Here is an 18,583-nt window from a genome sequence, read left to right on the forward strand (position 1 = left end):
TACATGCTAAAACAGTAATAACATACATATTTTTACAGACATAACACTCAGATATACTAACAGTCACACAAATGTAACAGTTATGAGCCAGATAAACCATATTTATAAAAGAAATAGTTCAGCTGGGCGCAGTGGCTCACGCCTGTAATCCCAGCACTTTGGGAGGCCAAGGCGGGTGGGTCACGAGGTCAGGAGATCTAGACCTTCCTGGCTAATACGGTGAAACCCTGTCTCTACTAAATATTCAAAAAATTAGCTGGATGTGGTGGAGGGCGCCTGTAGTCCCAGCTACTCGGGAGGCTGAGGCAGGAGAATGGCGTGAACCTGGGAGGTGAAGCTTGCAGTGAGCAGAGATCGCGCCACTGCACTCCAGCCTGGGTGACAGAGTGAGACTCCGTCTCAAAAAAAAAAAATTCTAAAAGTGAAATATATAAATGTATATTTCCATAGTTGATAATTCTGTACACTTAAATTGATAATTGTGGTCATCTGAAATACCATGACAAGCAACCTAAGTCTTTCGACAAAATTGATCGAAAATCTCAATGTGTCCTCACCATATGTGCAGTTGCCCAAAGAGCCAAGATCTCAAGAAATTTTTTTTCACAAATGCAGATGTACAAAAAGGACATATCTTCATTTATTAATAAAGTTTCAATGTTTTTGTTGTTCTTTTTTGGTTTTTTTTGTTGAGACAGAGTTTCCCTCTGTCACCCAGGCTGGAGTGCAGTGGCATGATCTTGGCTCACTGCAACCTCCACCTCCCAGTTCAAGCAATTCTCCTGTGTCAGCCTCCTGAGTAGCTGGGATTACAGGTGCACACTACCGTGCCGGGCTAGTTTTTTTGTAATTTTAGTAGTGACAGGGTGTCATCATGTTGGCCAGGCTGGTCTCGAACTCCTGACCTCAGGTGATCCACCTGCCTTGGCCTCCCAATGCTGGGATTACAGGCATCAGCCACCAGGCCTGGCCTCAGTGTTTTTACATACACAAAATCAACATTGTGATAATATATTTTGATGGAGTCAAATTTGTAAAATATTCATAAAATGAATTAACTCTCCTCAAAATTTCACCCAGTTCATACCTCCAGTATTGAAAATTATGCAAAGATGAAATGCATAGCATAGTGAATTGGTGCTATATGTGAAGGGGCAGAAGTTGTACATGATTGAATAATTTGGCAGGGGGGAGTTCTTTTTTACCGGTGTTTTCACTTCTATAACCTTTGAAACACCTGATGCACTTGTATTTGGACAGTGGTTGTGATCTACAAATTTTGTAAGTATATGTTGTCCACCTGAAAACCTGGTTATGGCTCAGCCATTGCAATTCAATTATTTTCTGCTTTCAAAGCACCGATAATAATTAGCTTTTAAACCATTAGGTAGTATTGTATGCTTAACTTAATCACACCCTTTTTTGAAGGAACAATTTCACAGATCTCTTCCATTGTATTGTAAGGAATACAGTGAGAAGGAATGATATTGGACTTCCCCAGTACCAAATCTTTATTATTTAATAGTTAGCCTTCTCCAGAGAGACAGAACCAATAGGATATGTGAATAAATACGAGAAGGAACTTAATTAGGAAACTGGCTCGTGTGCTTATGGTGACTGAGAAGTTGCACAACAGGCCTGCAAGCTAGACACCTTGGGATGCTGGTAACATGGCTTAGTCCAATTGCAAAGGCCTCAGAACCAGGGAAACCAATCATTAACTTTCAATCTAGGCCAAAAGCCTCAGAACCCCAGGGAGTGGGAGTGTAGGGAGCAGGGGTGGTCAGGTGTAAATCCTGACGTTTAAAGGCTGGAGTTCTGATGTCCACGGCAGCAAGAGAAAAATTGGTCCCAGCTCTCAGAGAGAGATCAGCTTGTTTTCTATATTTCTTCTCTCTAATTAGATGGTGCCTGCCAACATTGAAGACATATCTTTCCTACCTAGTCCGGTGGGACTCACACACTAATCTCTGGAAACACCCTCACAGACACACCCAAAATAATATCCCAGATTTCTAGGTATTCCTTAATCCAGTCAAGTCAACAACTGAAATTAAGACCATAAATCCACCCCTTGTCAGTTTGGCATCCATAATGCGTCTCCTTTAAACTGTACTTAATTTCCAAATAAAGACAGCAACAAAGTAATAGTTCCACCTAACACGATGCACCTACCATGATGCACCTAGCCTCATACAACTGAAAACACAGTGGAAATCCCTTCCCTAAATCCCCTCCCTCCCTGGAATTCAGTTTTCACGATTTCAACAGTCAAAATTTTAATTGTTCAAGATTGTGATTTGGGGATTTTAGACTTTAAGGACTTTTTTACCTTTCAGGATTTTGATCTTTTGGGATTTTGACATTCTGGATCATGGCATCTGAGATTGTGTCTTTCAGGATTATGATCAGCTCTGGTTTTAAAAGAATGAACAAATGATATGAAGAGAAATTTTCACACACGCAAATGTAAACTGCCTATATACACATGAAAATATTTTATTTTATAATGTAAATTTTAAAATAGGTTGTGAATTTCTGCCTATCAGACTGGCAATGATTATAAACAAAAGTGATATTCATTGATTGAGCCATTTGAGTATAACTTTTCTGGAGTACAGTCTGAAGTATGTATCAAAAGCCTTAAAAAAAATATGTTTTAACCCAGCAATTTTACTTAAAATTTTTTTTAATGGTACATAATGGGGTCTCATGTTGACCAGGCTTGTCTCAAACTCCTGGCCTCAAGCAATCCTCCTGCCTCAGCCTCCCAAAATGCTGGGATTATAAGCATGAGCCACCATACATGGCCTAATTTTAGTTTTATTAATTTTTTCACAAGGAAATATTAGGCAGTTTTGCAAAGATATGATACCAAAATGTTCCTTATGTCATTCTCTATGTAGCAAAAAGGTAGAAATAATCTAAATGTTTGTTAGAAAAAAGGTTGGTTAAATAAGTGATGTCACAAAATGGATTACTAGGCAGTCATTAAGAAGCTAAGGTAACTATAAATATATTTCAAATATTTAAAATATTAAGTTTAAAAAAGAGCATGTTACAAAATAATATGTATGGCATTATGTTGTTTTTATTTAAAAGTTTATAGAGGGTGAAGTCTGGATGGCTAAAATATTAAGCATGTTACTCTTGATAGTGTAATTCAAAAGTATGGTGTTCATATATTTTAATTCAATAATTTCACTTGTAGGAATCCCTTTTAGAGAAATAATACGAACACGAGAATCACAAAAGTGTTTGTCACAATGCATTTCTAATTTATGATAGTAGAAATATCCAAAAATGGCAGAATGGTTCAAAGTTTTTTTAAAAAAATAAGTTTAGGAATCTCATATGGAAGCCCACTGCTTACCAAGGATTTGTTTTTTTTTCTGTTTATTACAGAGGGGATTAAGGTAGAATTGGAAATTGATCCAGAAAAGACCACCTGAAATATTCTGTCTCTAAAATCTCCTCCTCCTTGCAAAACCTGCTCTTCAGCCTTTCATCCTGGGACCCTTTTCAGTTCTTCCAGTCTTCACCCGGCTCCTGACTTTTTTCTTCCCTTTTCTTCCCTTCTCCTCTTTGGTAGTTAATTTAACTCCTCTCTTACCAGCACCTCACATTATTTCCCTCTTCCTCTTGGTCATCCTCTGCAACTCGTTTGCCCATTTTAAACCCAGAATGCATGCTGTGTGTCCCTCCTCCTCTGCTGCCACACATTCTTGGAAGGACTTGGATCGTTTTTCATCTACTTAGTACAAGTGTAAGAGTTCCATCCTCAGCTAGGCTCATGCTATAGCTTAGCAAGTCTGTACCTAATCTCTTATGTCCTTTTAACACCCCCACCCCCTGAGCTAATCCATATCTTTACCACACTTACTGTGTCACCTGCTTCCCACCTCTCATGAGATACTTAGCCTTTTCTCCCCCATATGGAGAAATCAAGGCCATCAGACACACTCCCCAAGCATCCCTACCCTCTTCCTCTAATATCTGTCTTTGTTGCTCTCATGCCCATCCCTGCTGTTCGATGGAAGGGATTCAGCTAATCGTTTCCAAGACTGAACCCTTATTTAAGTTCTTTAATTCTTATCCTTCCTTTTCTAGGACCTGTGTTTCGTTTTTTCATAAGTTATGTAACCTCTTCTAGAGTTTCAGACCCTCCTCCCATGGTGGTTCTTTTCCCTTTGTCTTCTAATATTTCAGTCTCCTCTATGCTAAAATTCCTTCCTCAGCTTTGACTCTTATATCTTGCCTTTCTCTTTTCCTTACTGCTATACTTCTTAAAAGAATAGTCTGAATTTATAGCATTCCTCACCTTCCAGTTTTGTTCTACTTCATTGATCCACTCATCTGTTCATGGGCCAATACCCCATTCACTTTTTAATCTAATGCCATCTGCTCTTCTGATACTTTGATGAGGTCACCAGTCCTGTGTGCCAAAATTAGTCTCCTCATTTTAGTATTCATTCCAGTTCTTGCTCTCTTTAAACACTTGATATTATTCTTTCTTTCTTGAAATCATGTTCTTCCTTGGCTTTCACAGCCCTATTTTTTAAAAATCTCCTCCTCCTCTCAGAGCCCTTTATCCTTTTCTACTATATAAATGTAAGTGTTCCCCACAGTTCCATCAGCGTTACTGATGTCATATATTTATGTTTTATACATTTACCCTGGATGATAATAATCTATTTTTGTGACTTCAGCTATCATTTACTTGCTGAATACTTCCAAATCTTTGTTTCCAACCTCAGCCCCTTTCTTCTCCTTCACTTATGAAGCTTAGTTTGGCTGGACATGAAATTCTGGGTTGAAATAATTTTCTTTAAGAATGTTGAATATTGGCCCCCACTCTCTTCTGGCTTGTAGAGTTTCTGCTGAGAAATCCGCTGTTAGTCTGATGGGCTTCCCTTTGTGGGTAACCTGAGCTTTCTCTCTGGCTGCCATTAATATTTTTTTTTCCTTCATTTCAACTTTGGTGAATCTGATAATTATGTGTCTTGGAGTTGCTCTTCTCGAGGAGTATCTTTGTGGCGTTCTCTGTATTTCCTGAATTTGAATGTTGGCCTGCCTTGCTAAGTTGGGGAAGTTCTCCTGGATAATATCCTGCAGAGTGTTTTCCAACTTGGTTCCAGTCTCCCCATCACTTTCAGGTACCCCAATCAGACATAGATTTGATCTTTCACATAGTCCCATATTTCTTGGAGGCTTTGTTCATTTCTTTTTACTCTTTTTTCTCCAAACTTCTCTTCTTGCTTCATTTCATTCATTTGATCTTCAATCACTGATACCCTTTCTTCCAGTTGATCGAATCGGCTACTGAAGCTTGTGCATTCGTCACGTAGTTCTCATGCCATGGTTTTCAGCTCCATCAGGTCATTTAAGGACTTCTCTACACTGGTTATTCTAGTTAGCCATTCGTCTAATCTTTTTTCAAGGTTTTTAGTTTCTTTGAAGTAAGTTTGAACTTTCTCCTTTAGCTTGGAGAAGTTTGATCGTCTGAAGCCTTCTTCTCTCAACTCGTCAAAGTCATTCTCCGTCCAGCTTTGTTCCGTTGCTGGTGAGGAGCTGCGTTCCTTTGGAGGGGGAGAGGTGCTCTGATTATTAGAATTTTCAGCTTTTCTGCTCTGTTTTTCCCCCATCTTTGTGATTTTATCTACCTTTGGTCTTTGATGATGGTGACGTACAGATGGGGTTTTGGTGTGGATGTCCTTCCTGTTAGTTTTCCTTCTAACAGTCAGGACTCTGAGCTGCAGGTCTGTTGGAGTTTGCTGGAGGTCCACTCCAGACCTTTTTTGCCTGGGTATCAGCAGCAGAGGCTGCAGAACAGTGAATATTGCTGAACAGCAAATGTTGCTGCCTGATCATTCCTCTGGAAGCTTCGTCTCAGAGGGGTACCCAGCCATGTGAGGTGTCAGTCTGCCCCTTCTGGGGGAGTGCCTCCCAGTTAGGCTACTCAGGGGTCAGGGACCCACTTGAGGAGGCAGTCTGTCCATTCTCAGATCTCAAACTCCGTGCTGGGAGAACCACTGCTTTCTTCAGAGCTGTTAGACAGGAACATTTAAGTGTGCAGAGGTTTCTGCTGCCTTTTGTTCGACTATGCCCTGCCCCCAGACGTGGAGTCTACAGAGGTAGGCAGACCTCCTTGAGCAGCGGTGGGCTCCACCCAGTTCAAGCTTCCTGGCAGCTTTGTTTACCTTAGCAATGGCGGTCACCCCTCCCCCAGCCTCACTGCCATCTTGCAGTTTGATCTTAGGCTGCTGTGCTAGCAATGAGCGAGGCTCCGTGGGCGTGGGACCTTCCAATCCCAGCAGGGGATATAATCTGCTGGTGTGCTGCTTGCTAAGACCATTGGAAAAGTACAGTATTAGAGTAGGAGTGACCTGATTTTCCAGGTGCTGTCTGTCACAGCTTCCCTTGGCTAGGAAAGGGAATTCCCGGACCCCTTTTGCTTCTCGGGTGAGGTGATGCCTCGCCCTGCTTCGGCTCACGCTCGGTAGGCTGCACCCACTGTCAACAAGCCCCAGTGAGATGAACCCGGTACCTCAGTTAGAAATGCAGAAATCACCCATCTTCTGCGTTGCTCACACTGGGAGCTGTAGACTGGAGCTGTTCCTATTCGGCCATTTTGGAGTGTCGCTCTCTCGCCCAGTCTCCTCAGCCCCTTTCTTAAGCTCCAGCTGCCTGTTGCGTATACATGTGTCCAACTGCAGATCATTATTAGTCAATATATCAGTATCAATGCAGTCAGTAGCAGTCAATATCAGTACTCCTGCATTACCCTATTAAGGCCTGTTTTTCTTTTGTTTAGTATCCCCATCTGTTTCATTGCTCAAGCTAGAAACCTTGAAGTTATCCTTAATTCCTTTATCCTCTTTAACACTCATGTACAGTATAATGAATTACCAAGTCTTCTACTTAAACCTCTCCAGTAGCTTTTCAGCTGGTCACCCTGGTCAACCAGGGATTGAAACCCTGGTTTCAATCCGGGGAAATCCCTCCTGCTACTGTTAGATAGGTAATAAAAACAGATTTGGTGATATCATTCCCTTGCTTAGAAACTTTTGGTGGCTTCTGTTTCTTTGATGATCAGATTTTTTTAGAACAAAAATCACTATGATTTGGTCAAAAATTTCATGTTCTACTTTTAGTTTGAAGAGGAAGTCTTAGAGATATACTCTGGATACTGAGATATCAAAATTCTCAGCCACATCAATATATTGTTGTTATGGAAACAGGCAGGTTATGATCACTGCATCAGTTAATCATTCTTGAAGCACCTGCCATGTGCACTAGATACTAATAGGTACTGATAATATAAAAAGTGAAAAAACATAACCCCTTATCTTCAGGTGCTAAAAGTCTAGCAAAGGAAATAGATATGGAGGTTGAGCATTCTTAACTTGGAAATGAAATGTCCCAAAGTTTGAAATTTTTGAGCACTAATATGATGCCACAGTAGAAAATTCCACATCTGACCTCATATATTATCCCAGAAAGATGCTGACCACAGCTGATGAGATCACCTTTATAGGAATTAAGGATGCTAAGGATAGAATAACTATGCTAGGGGCTGTGCTAATGCAGCAGGTGTGCATAAGTGTAAACTTGCTGTGATTTGACATGGTGGCTGAGAGTGACACCTTCACTTTCTGATGGTTCGGTGTACACAAACTTTGTTTCATGCACAAAATTATTTAAAATATTGTATAAAATTACCTTCAGGCTATGTAAGTCGCATATGAAATATAAATGTGTGTTTAGACTTGGGTCCCCTCCCCCAGTATAGCTAATATTTCAAAATGTAAATCCCAAACGTTTCTGGTCCCAAACATTTAAGAGAAGGGATATTCAGCCTATAAATGATTTCAGCAATGTTGATGATTTACCAGGAGTTCTTACTAGTTGTTGTGTGAACTAGAGTATAATAGTTAAAATGTATTAAGCATTTACTACACGCCAGGCGCTATGCTGTCTTCCAGCTTTATATATATTATTTATATGCTTTATTTACACTGTTCATAAATTTTAGAACACAATTTTATATATAAGGAAACACTCAGAAAAAAAAATCAGCCTTAGGTTGTGCTGTATTACAAACAGCAGCTCCAGAATTTAGTCCAGGGGTGTGAGATTCCAAAGCTTCTGCTTTTATCCATATACTGTGCTCCTTTACTCTGCCTGGGAGGTTAGGGAGTGCTTCCTGGAGGAGGAGGCATTTCACAGTGTATATTAGCCCATCATTGCCTTACTCTGAATTTTTTTAGTTGTTTTGCCCTCATCCTGTGCTCTTCTCCCTGACTTCTATTCTACCTCATCTCCTTTTAGTCCTTTTCTACCTCACCCTACCTTCTCGGCACACTTCTTTTTTTGTCATTGCATTGACATCTTCCCTGCATTATTTACGACAAGAAGTCTGTGATCATTCTTACCTTGATTCACCTATAAATGTGCCTTTTTTTTTTTTTTTGAGACAGAGTCTGGCTCTGTTGCCCAGGCTGAAGTGCAGTGGCGCAATCTCTGCTCACTGCAAGCTCCGTCTCCTGGGTTCACACCATTCTCCTGCCTCAGCCTCTCAAGTAGCTGGGACTACAGGCGCCCACCACCACGCCCAGCTAATTTTTTGTATTTTTAGTAGAGACGGGGTTTCACCTTGTTAGCCAGGATGGTCTCCATCTCCTGACCTCATGATCCACCCGCCTCGGCCTCCCAAAGTGCTGGGATTACAGGCGTGAGCCACCGCGCCCGGCCATAAATGTGCCTTTTTAAAGATTTTCCTCTTTCTCACTGGTTTTTAGCAATTTGAGTATGGTGCCTTGGTTTTATTTGTATTTATCTTGCTTGGAGTTCATTGATCTACTTAAGTTTTTTTATTTATAGTTAGTTTTTATCAGATTTGGAAATTTTTCAGCTATTATGTTTTCTAATATTTTCCTACCCCACCTCTCTTCTCTTATTCCTTGAATTACAGTGTATTAAACGGCTTGATGCTGTCCCATAGGTCCCTGGGGTCCTGTTTGTTTTGTTCAGTCTTTTCCCTCTCTCTCTCTGCTTCACATAGACAGCTTATTTTCCTGTGTCTTAAAATTCACTGATTCTTCTGCAGTGTCTGATCTGCTATAAAGACTATCCAATGGGTTTTTCGTTTCAGATACTGTATTTTTCACCTGTGAAAGTTCTTTTTGGTTCTTTTCATAACCTCCATCTCTTACATGATTATGTTCATATTTTACTTTAAATCTTTGAGCATCTTTATAATGCCGGTTTTAAGGTCCTTATCTGCTAATTCCATCATCTCCTGTCATTTCTGGATCTACTTTTATTATTTTTCCTATTGGTTGTGAATTGTAATTTGTAGCATTTTCAGATATCTAGAAATTTTTGGTAAAATGACATACATTTGGAATGTTGCAGGGTTGAGTAGATTTTATCCCATTAAAGAATGGTGACGTTTGTGTTGGCAGTCATTTAAATTACTTGTGGATCGGCTTTGTTAGGACAGACCTAGAACTAGGTTAGCCTTAATACAAAGGATGGCCCTCCCAAAGGAGTCTGTTCATTGCCCCAGTGTTTAGAGTGGCTTTTCTACTCCAACTTGACAAAATTCAAGTGTCTTACCTTATTCTCTGTGAACACTGGGAATTTCTCAGCCTTATAATTTTCCAGAGTTATTTTGTCTAAGACTTCAAAATACTATTGAGCAGATCTCTTTCTGTAGCTCCCTCCTCTCTGGTACTCACCTGCCAATTCCAGCTGTCTTAGCCTTGCCAAACTCCCAGTCTGTCTTCTCAGCTTAGCAAGGCTGCTGCATTCTGCTTCTGCTTGGGTTCCTCCCCTACCCCGTACCACTGTCCATATATTGTTACCAAGTAGGAATATTGGAGGGCTTAACCTCTTCTCACAGCTCATGGTCCTATACCTGTCGTTCTAATGCCTGAAATAGTTGATTCATATGCTTTAATTTTCTAGTTGTTTATAGCCAGAGGGCAAGTGCCATACCATTTGGTTGGATGGGGAAGTAGAAACTTGCCCTTTAATGAGTGTACCATGTATTTTTTACACAATGTGCCTTCACACATATGCTCCCTCTATCTGGGATGTGCTGTTAGCATTTCATCTAGTGGACTCCTAGTAATCCTTCAAGGTTCAGAATAAATGTCATCTTTCCAAGATTTTTTTTTCTACTTCCTTTCCAATTAATTGCTCAGTTGCTAAGTTATCATTTAATATATAATTTCACATATAAATGCATATGTGTTTGTTATTTAAGTATCTTTCATTTTTCTCTTCCCCCCTAGAGCTTGAAGGACCAGACATACCTATTTGTAATTATCTTTCTATCTCTAGGACAGAATATAGGGCCTAACGTATTTGATGGTTTGTTGAATTTGAATAATGAGAAAGTAAAGATCCAAACTGGGCCTCAGAGCAGGACAGAATGGAAATGCTAGTTTAGATAGAAAAAACAGTGTTTGGTCTGAGGCGGGAAGCTATGATACAGCCAAGGTGCAGGCAGCTAGGGAAACTCAGTTACTGTTAGCTTCTAAACATCAGTTATATGGCTCTGAATAATGTTGGTCAAAAGATAATCATCTCATAACTTTCCAAGGACCACTAGAAAGTTGAAATTTTAAAGTTCTAAATGTTTTTTTGTAAAAGTAGTTTTTGTACAAAACTTTGTTAATAGTTTTTTAATTAATTTCCCAGTGAAATTTTTTGGTTAAAAAGTAATGTTGCTGCAGTTAAAGATAGAAAAAGCAAAGCTATTATAGGGCTTCTCTAGCTTCCATGTGAAGGAAAGTACTTTGTGTAAAATAGTTAATATAATATTTTCTGTTACTATGCTTGAGAGATGCTTTTAACATCTCAGATTGTTCTTTAGTGAGATCACATTTAGTGATACTAGTTAATATGGTATTTAGTTAATGGGTAAAATCCACAGTTAAACAGGGTTATATGATTATATGTTGTACTGAAAGGAATATAGTCTCATTTATTTATTTATTTATTTTTTTTTTTTTTTGAGATGGAGTTTTGTTCTTGTTGCCCAGGCTAGAGTGCAATGGCGTGATCTCGGTTTATCGCAACCTCTGCCTCCCAGGTTCAAGTGATCTCCTGCCTCAGCCTCCTGAGGAGCTGGGATTACAGGCATGCGCTACCATGCCTGGCTAATTTTGTATTTTTAGTAGAGATGGGGCTTCTCCATGTTGGTCAGGCTGGTCTCGAATTCCTGATCTCAGGTGATCCGCCTGCCTCAGCCTCCCAAGGTGCTGGGATTACAGGCGTGAGCCACTGTGCCCGGCCTCAATTTTCTTATAATACTCTATATTTGAAATACATACTTGAACATTTTCACAAAACTGTAGTTAGCAGTGTGTTTTGTGCTTATGTAAACTACTTAAATTGTTGAGAAAACCAAGAGGGAATCATTTGTTAAAGCAAGAATGGGGCCGGGCATGGTGGCTCATGCCTGTAATTCCAGCATTTTGAGAGCCCAAGGCAGGCGGTTCACAAGGTCAAGGAGATCGAGACCATCCTGGCCCACCTGGTGAAACTCCATCTCTACTAAAATACGAAAAAATTAGCCAGGCGTGGTGGCGCATGCCTGTAGTCCCAGCTACTCAGGAGGCTGAGGCAGGAGAATCGCTTGAACCCAGGAGACAGAGGTTGCAGTGAGCCGAGATCGCACCACTGCACTCCAGCCTGGTGACAGAGCAAGACTCCATCTCAAAAAAAAAAAAAGAAAGAAAGAAAAGCAAGAATGGATAACTTTATGTGTAAGGAGACTAATCGCTCCTAAAATTTAGGTAAAGAAATCCTTGTATTTATGTAAATTGATAGTAATGGGCTGAGGGACTCAGATGACAATAAACTGTGATTAAGAAACTGTTTCAGCCAAAATGCAGTTCTTTATTTCAATTGAGGAACAAAGTTCAGTTATCAGCAAATTGTGGCCTGTATGTGCAGAGTGCTTAGTAAACTGTACATTACATTGTGGTGCATCTTGAGCTGCTTGGAACTGAGATGGCTCAGCCTATACTGTGTTTTGATTCAGGTTGTCAAATCCATACTAACAGTTATACAGGCTGGATACGATGGCTTATACCTGTAATCCCAACACCTTCAGAGGCCAAGGTGGGAGGATTGCTTGAGCACAGGAGTTTAAGACATAGTGGGCACCATAGTGAGGTCCCATCTCTATTTTTCAAAATAAAAATAAATTTTTTAAAAAAGGTATACAGTTACTGCCAGACTGTAATTAATTTACTTTGTAGTTTTGGTGTAAGTGTTTGCCATTTCTTATGAGTCATATATTACTTTAATTTTGCCCTTCTCTAGTGCTGCTGGAGGTGAAATCTTTGACCAGTGTGTTGCAGACAGAGAGGAAGCCTTTAAAGAAAAAGATGTTCAAAGACTTATGCGACAGATTCTAGAAGGTGTTCACTTTTTACACACTCATGATGTAGTTCATCTTGATTTGAAGGTAAGGTTCAAATTACTTTACAATTTTGAGATTGCTAAAGAATGACATTCAAGACATAAAATATTTAACAGTGATTTATTCAAACATATTTCATGTTTGTGTATTATTAGCTAGCAAGGATATTAGAATTGAGTCTTTACTCCTATCCTCTAGCCAGTTAGTTTTATCAGGGAGATAAGGCACATGTGTGTACATGAAAAGATACATAATAATACAATGCCAAAGAAAGGAACTCAGAATATGACAAGACAGAACTTGAGCTAGATCTTTTGAAAAGTTAGGATTTAGGTAAGTTGAGAAGAGTAAGAGAAAATTACCTCACAAGAGTCAGGAATATTTGTGATGTGTTTGGGAAAAAATAAATGGAATCATTTCACTGGAATTGAGAGATCAATTAGGAGATATTAAAAGCTGGGAAAAGGCTGGATTCTAGGGGTTTCATATGTCATAAAGACATAGATGATTTTTGAGCCAGGAATATTCGAGAAACAGTGTTTCGGAAAATAGGCAGCAGTAAATAAATAAGAAAATTAAAGAGATTAGAGGCAGGTAGATTTCTAATTTAAAATTGTCAAAGGCGGAGAAGAGGAAGGAAGGAAAAACAAAGGACGATATGTCAGTTATGTTCCTTTCAAGTGATCAAGATGCCAGCTGAAACCAGGGTAAGCAAAACAAGGAAATTTTAGTGGCAAACAAGTCCAGAGATAATTCTAGCTTCAGTTATGACAATATTCAGGGCTCAAAAACTGTTGCTAGTACTCAGTTTTTCTCCAGCATTCAGCTCTGCCTTCTTTGAATGACAATAAGATGGTAATAAAGTAGATGCTGCTGTTCAGCCTTGCAACTACCCGGAGACAGCAGGAAAGTCAGTCTCTACTCACAGCTCTGTCCAAAGTTCTGAGATTCACTCTGATTACACCAGCGTAGATCAATCTGGAGCTAATAAGTGTGCTGATGGGTGTAGGGCTTTGGCTTGCCATGCCAGTGTCATCAGTGTCATAGGCTCCAACTCTGGAGGAAGAGGTATAACCCTTTCTACCATCCTAACCTTTACGTGGACTGAGTGGAGAAGGGATGGATTCTCAAATCAGTTCTGTTTCTGAAAGAGCAGAGAATGGATGCTCAGGAGACCGTAAAGGTCCGCTATGATTCTTCTTAATATATTCCTGCAGGTGTCTGCGTGGCAGTATTAGCCATGCAGAGGAATTCCCAAAATACATGTTTATGCTGTAGCTTCTTTCATATTTGGTTTTACACTCTTAACTTTGCAAAATTGTGTATCTGTTTTATTTTTTAATGATGTTTTACTAGTCTTATGATGGATTTCCAGGAACAGAACCCCAATTTAAATAGCATTGCACCTATAGGAAATGAACTTTCAGCAAGTTTAAGATTTCTGTTGATTTTCTGATGGTTACTTTCATATCAAGTCCAGGTGCAACTGTGGGAAAATGAAGCAGTCCTCAAACAGAGAACATGCCCCAGCGACCCTAGTTCCTAGTGTTTATTCCATTTACAAAGATGGCCTTACTGGCGAGAGGAAATAGGGTTAGGAAGGATGGTAACCTGAGAAGGCTGAAGCCTCTGGACTACCCCCAAAAAAACTTTCCCATCGTGAACTGCAGGGTCATCTCACACCACGATCATCTACTCGTCTACCTTGACATCTGCTGTAATATCCCCTCTAGCAGAAAGTAGATGCTTTATGGCAGTGTTCTCTGACCCAGACGTGAATCATAATCATCTGGAAGGGCTCGTTAAAATAAATTGCTAGGCCACAACCCTAAAGTTTCAGATTCAAGGTAGGGCAAAGTGGTACTTAAACTTCAGGCCAGAATTGCTGTATGGTCAGGGCCGGGTGTGGTGGCTCATGCCTGTAATCCCAGCATTTTGGGAGGCTGAGGCGGGTGGATCACGAGGTCAGGAGATCGAGACCATCCTGGGTAACACGGTGAAACCCTGTCTCTACTAAAAATACAAAAAAATTAGCCGGGCATGGTGGCAGGAGCCTGTTGTCCCAGCGACTCAGGAGGCTGAGACAGGAGAATGGCGTGAACCCGGGAGGCAGAGCTTGCAGTGAGCCGAGATCGCGCCATTGCACTGTAGCCTAGGCAACAGAGTGAGACTTCGTCTCAAAAAAAAAAAAAAAGAACTGCTACATGGCACATTCCATAATACCTTTGTTTATTTATATAGATAGATAGAGTCATACTATATAAATATAAATTCATATATGTATATATTTAATACTGTATAAATAACTGCCTAATTTTTATTGCATGAAGGCACACTCTCAAGAAGGAGTGTACAGGCTGGGTGCAGTGGCTCATCCCTGTAATCCCAGCACTTTGGGAGGTCAAGGAGGGCAGATCACTTGAGGTTAGGAGTTCGAGAGCAGCCTGGCCAACTTGGTGAAACCCCTTCTCTACTGAAAATACAAAAATTAGCTGGGCGTGGTAGCAGGCACCTATAATCCCAGCTCCTTGGGAGGCTGAGACAGGAGAATCGCTTGAACCCGGTAGATAATGGTTGCAGTGAGCCGAGATTGTGCCACTGCACTCCAGCCCGGCTGACAGAACAAGACTCCATCTCAAAACAAAAAAAAGAGGATACAGTGTATGTAATCTGGAGGTTGACTTCTAAAGCAAACTTGATAATGTCCCATTTGAATTTAGGTGGAAAGGTAGTTTCTTTTTAAATACTAGTTTCCTACAGAAAATTTTACTTGTTTCCTACAGAAAAATACAGGGAAAAAACAATGTGGAAGTTTTCTTGTTCTCTTTTGAAAGATGCCAATGTAAATTCATTTTATACATGTTTATCTTTTCTCAAAGATATTAATTTTTTAGTACCATGGCTAAAATGGACACTCAGGACCCAGTAGCCACATGGTACACAGTGGCGTTTTTTGAAAGCAAGTGTGGACATGTGCACACCCACATGCTGAGGTGGCCTGATGTTAATGCTCAAGGTTACCTAGTTAAAACCTTTTACAGCTTGGGTGGGGGCTTTGTTTTTCCTCTTCAGTCTGTCATATGCATAAGAAGTTCAAAGATCCTTGCTGCAAGAAATTTCCACCTTGCTTCCCTCGGGAACATTTACAAGGAAGAGATGGTCTCTGCAGTACAGACTTTCACTGGGCTGATACTTTAAGAAGCCTCAGTATTAGCCATGCAGAGGAATTCCCAAAATAAATGTTTATGCTGTAGCTTCTTTCACTCTTAACTTTGCAAAATCGTGTATCTGTTTCATTTTTTAATGATGTTTTACTAGTCTTATGATGGACTTCCAGGAACAGAACCCCGATTTAAATAGCATTGCACCTATAGGAAATGAGCTTTCAGCTTACGACAGTTCAACCTGTGACTATTCAAGAACTAATTAAGTAGCAAGTCAAACAGGTTGTCAACACCATGTGTCATGGATCTTTGATGTTACTTGAGAGTATCAAAGGTGAATATTAAGTTCTTGAATACCAACTTTAAGTGTGTGTTTATACAAGGAAATTATATCCCTTTCTCCTTAGTACATTCAGTATCATATTCCTTTCTCTCTAATACACTTGGTGTAGAATTCTTTCCAGATTCAGTAGAGACCTAGATGACGATGATGGGCCTTTGATGTTGAAAACTGGACTCTCCATGTTTCCTCGACCCAGAGGAACTAGAAGACAATGTGGTCCAAAGGGTTCTCAGCCTTCCTTCTGCCTTTTTGCCCCTCCATGTGCAGTCAGACATGTCTGTGAGTCAGCTACTGGAGGGAGAGGACAGAGATGGGGTTGGTATGGCAGCTATGCAGGCGAGAGTGATTTCTACTAAAAGGTCTTTCCAGTTGGCCTCTGTGAGTCTGGACAAAGTGAGTCTGCTGTCCTCTGTCTTCGACAGTGTGTGCTCATAATGTTGACTCTTGGTCTCTAGAAGAGCTTGAAAGACTAGGCTATTTTTTAAGAAATTATTTTCCCACATTGCCTCAAAGCTAAATATATTATGTTTTCATTCTCTAAAAACTGATAATCCCAATATATATGATAATTTTGAATTATTAACCTATTTAGTCTCCGTGCTGGTTAAAATGGGAAACTCCTGTCCCTGTGACAGAAGTTAGTTGGAAGTTAAAATAACTATTATAGTTGCTTCTATTAAGGATATAATTGACGCTATGGGAAATACACTGTTTGGCTTTGGTGCAGAGCCCGAATGATCAGTTTGCCAAAAGACTGATTCACTGAAGACTCTCAGCCAAATACCTTAAATTGAGCTGGGAAAGTTCTTGGGGTGGGTGAGGGAGTAGCAGATACAGATTTAGGAGTCTGTAAAAGTATGAGTCCATAAATCCACAAAAATAGAAAAGACAAACCATGATTAAGAGAAAGCCCATTCATTTAATATATAAAATGTTGCAGAAACTGCAAATCTGAGAAACAACAACTCTGGCAAAGTCAGAACAAAACCAACTAAAAGTACCAAAACAGTCTCAATAATTTGGTGAATTAGTCATTCAATAGAGTGACCTGCTTTTAGTCCTATCCAAGGGAGGGAGGACTGACCAAAAATAGCACAAAGAAATCTGGTCTTAAAATCCATTGCTCTTTTTTCTTCAAATGGTGTTGTACTGGTTCAGTCTTTCAGGAGTGTTAGTACAGTCAGTCCTCTGCATCCATGGATTCAACCAACCACAGGTTGAAAATATTCAGGGGGAAAAAATTCCACAAAGTTCCAAAAAGCTAACCTTGAATTGGCCCCCCACCAAGTATTTCATTGAATCCATACAAATGAGGTGATGTGTGGCATTATAATAGCTATTCTGAGTAACCTAGAGATGATTTAAAGTTTACAGGAGGATATGCTTAGGTTATATGCAAATACTACACCATTTCCTCTCAGGGACTTGAGCATCACAAACTTTCGTATCTGCAAGGAGTCCCTGGACCAATACCAAGGGACAACTATACTAGGATTCTATCACTAATTTTTTCACCCAGTTATGCTCATGGTTAAAAGTGGACTAGAAGAAGGCCAGGTGTGGTGGCTAACACCTGTAATCCCAGCACTTTGGGAGGCTGAGGTAGAAGGACCACCTGAGCCCAGGAGTTTGAGACCAGCCCAGGCAACATAGCGAGACCTCATCTCTACAAAAAATTAAAAACTCAGCCAGCCATGGTGGCATGCACCTATAGTCCCAGCTATGGAGGAAGCTGAGGCAGGAGGATTGCCTGAGCTCAGGAGTTCGAGGCTGCAGTGAGCTGTGATTGCACCCTTGCATTCCAGCCTGGGGAACAGAATGAGATCCTGTCTCAAAAACTTTTTTTTTTAATTAAAACCTTAATTTCTAAAAATTAATTTCAAAAAAAGTGGCCAGAACCTGGGACTTTCCATATGAGATTTAAATTTAAGCATCAGTATATTACTTGAAAGTAGGGGTAACAAAACATTTCTAAACAGTCCCCAAATTAATTTAGACAGGATTATTAACCTATTTCTCTACTCTAACCTGGGTTTTAATAGTTAATGTACTAGAACTTTAATTGCCTGATAAAATGTTCCTTAAAACCCTGTCCATAATACCCTAAGCCTTACTAAGCAGGTTAACCTCAACTTTACAATGATCTTAGCCACTAAATCTTCTCCAGTGGTGATTGTTCAGTAAACGTTAAATGGATTATGTACAAAGATGAAGATACCGAGATAAATAAAAGACTTCCCTACAGCCACCATCTACTTAAGGACCGCCTGCAGGTTTTCTGCTTATTCCACTGTCATCATCTCTCTATTGATTGACCTTGCTTCTTTCTCTCCCTTACTACCTGGGATTCATACATTTTAAATAGAACTAGGTTTTATGTGCCACAACTTCTTTATCATGAACTGGATTCCCTAGAAAGAAAGTTTAACTAAATTGTAAATGCTGAGGTACTTAGCCTTGTTTTCAGGACATGTATTTCGCTTATTGGAAGTAGATATATTTCACCTTCGAAGAAGAGACAGAGATTATAGTCCTGTAATTGTACATATATTTTATTCAGAGGAGCAAAGTCTATTTTTAAAAAGAGCCCTGTGGTCAAAATAGGGCACAGTTAGTAAAGGCCACATTATATAT

General features: G+C 39.9%; 1 protein-coding gene across 3 annotated transcripts in view; it reads left to right on the top strand.

The window, feature by feature from the left end:
• The window catches only part of STK17A (serine/threonine kinase 17a), a 44,933-nt gene that overhangs the window by 14,626 nt on the left and 11,724 nt on the right, over positions 1-18,583 (top strand). For all 3 annotated transcript variants that reach the window (XM_017894922.1, XM_017894923.1, XM_017894924.1), the window contains exon 3: positions 12,343-12,487. In XM_017894922.1, the coding sequence (XP_017750411.1) occupies positions 12,343-12,487 (145 nt within the window). The remainder of the gene's footprint in view (positions 1-12,342; positions 12,488-18,583) is intronic.

The sequence above is a fragment of the Rhinopithecus bieti genome, unplaced genomic scaffold (assembly GCF_001698545.2).
Source record: "Rhinopithecus bieti isolate Rb0 unplaced genomic scaffold, ASM169854v2 scaffold_26424, whole genome shotgun sequence".
NCBI classification, from domain to species: domain Eukaryota; kingdom Metazoa; phylum Chordata; class Mammalia; order Primates; family Cercopithecidae; genus Rhinopithecus; species Rhinopithecus bieti.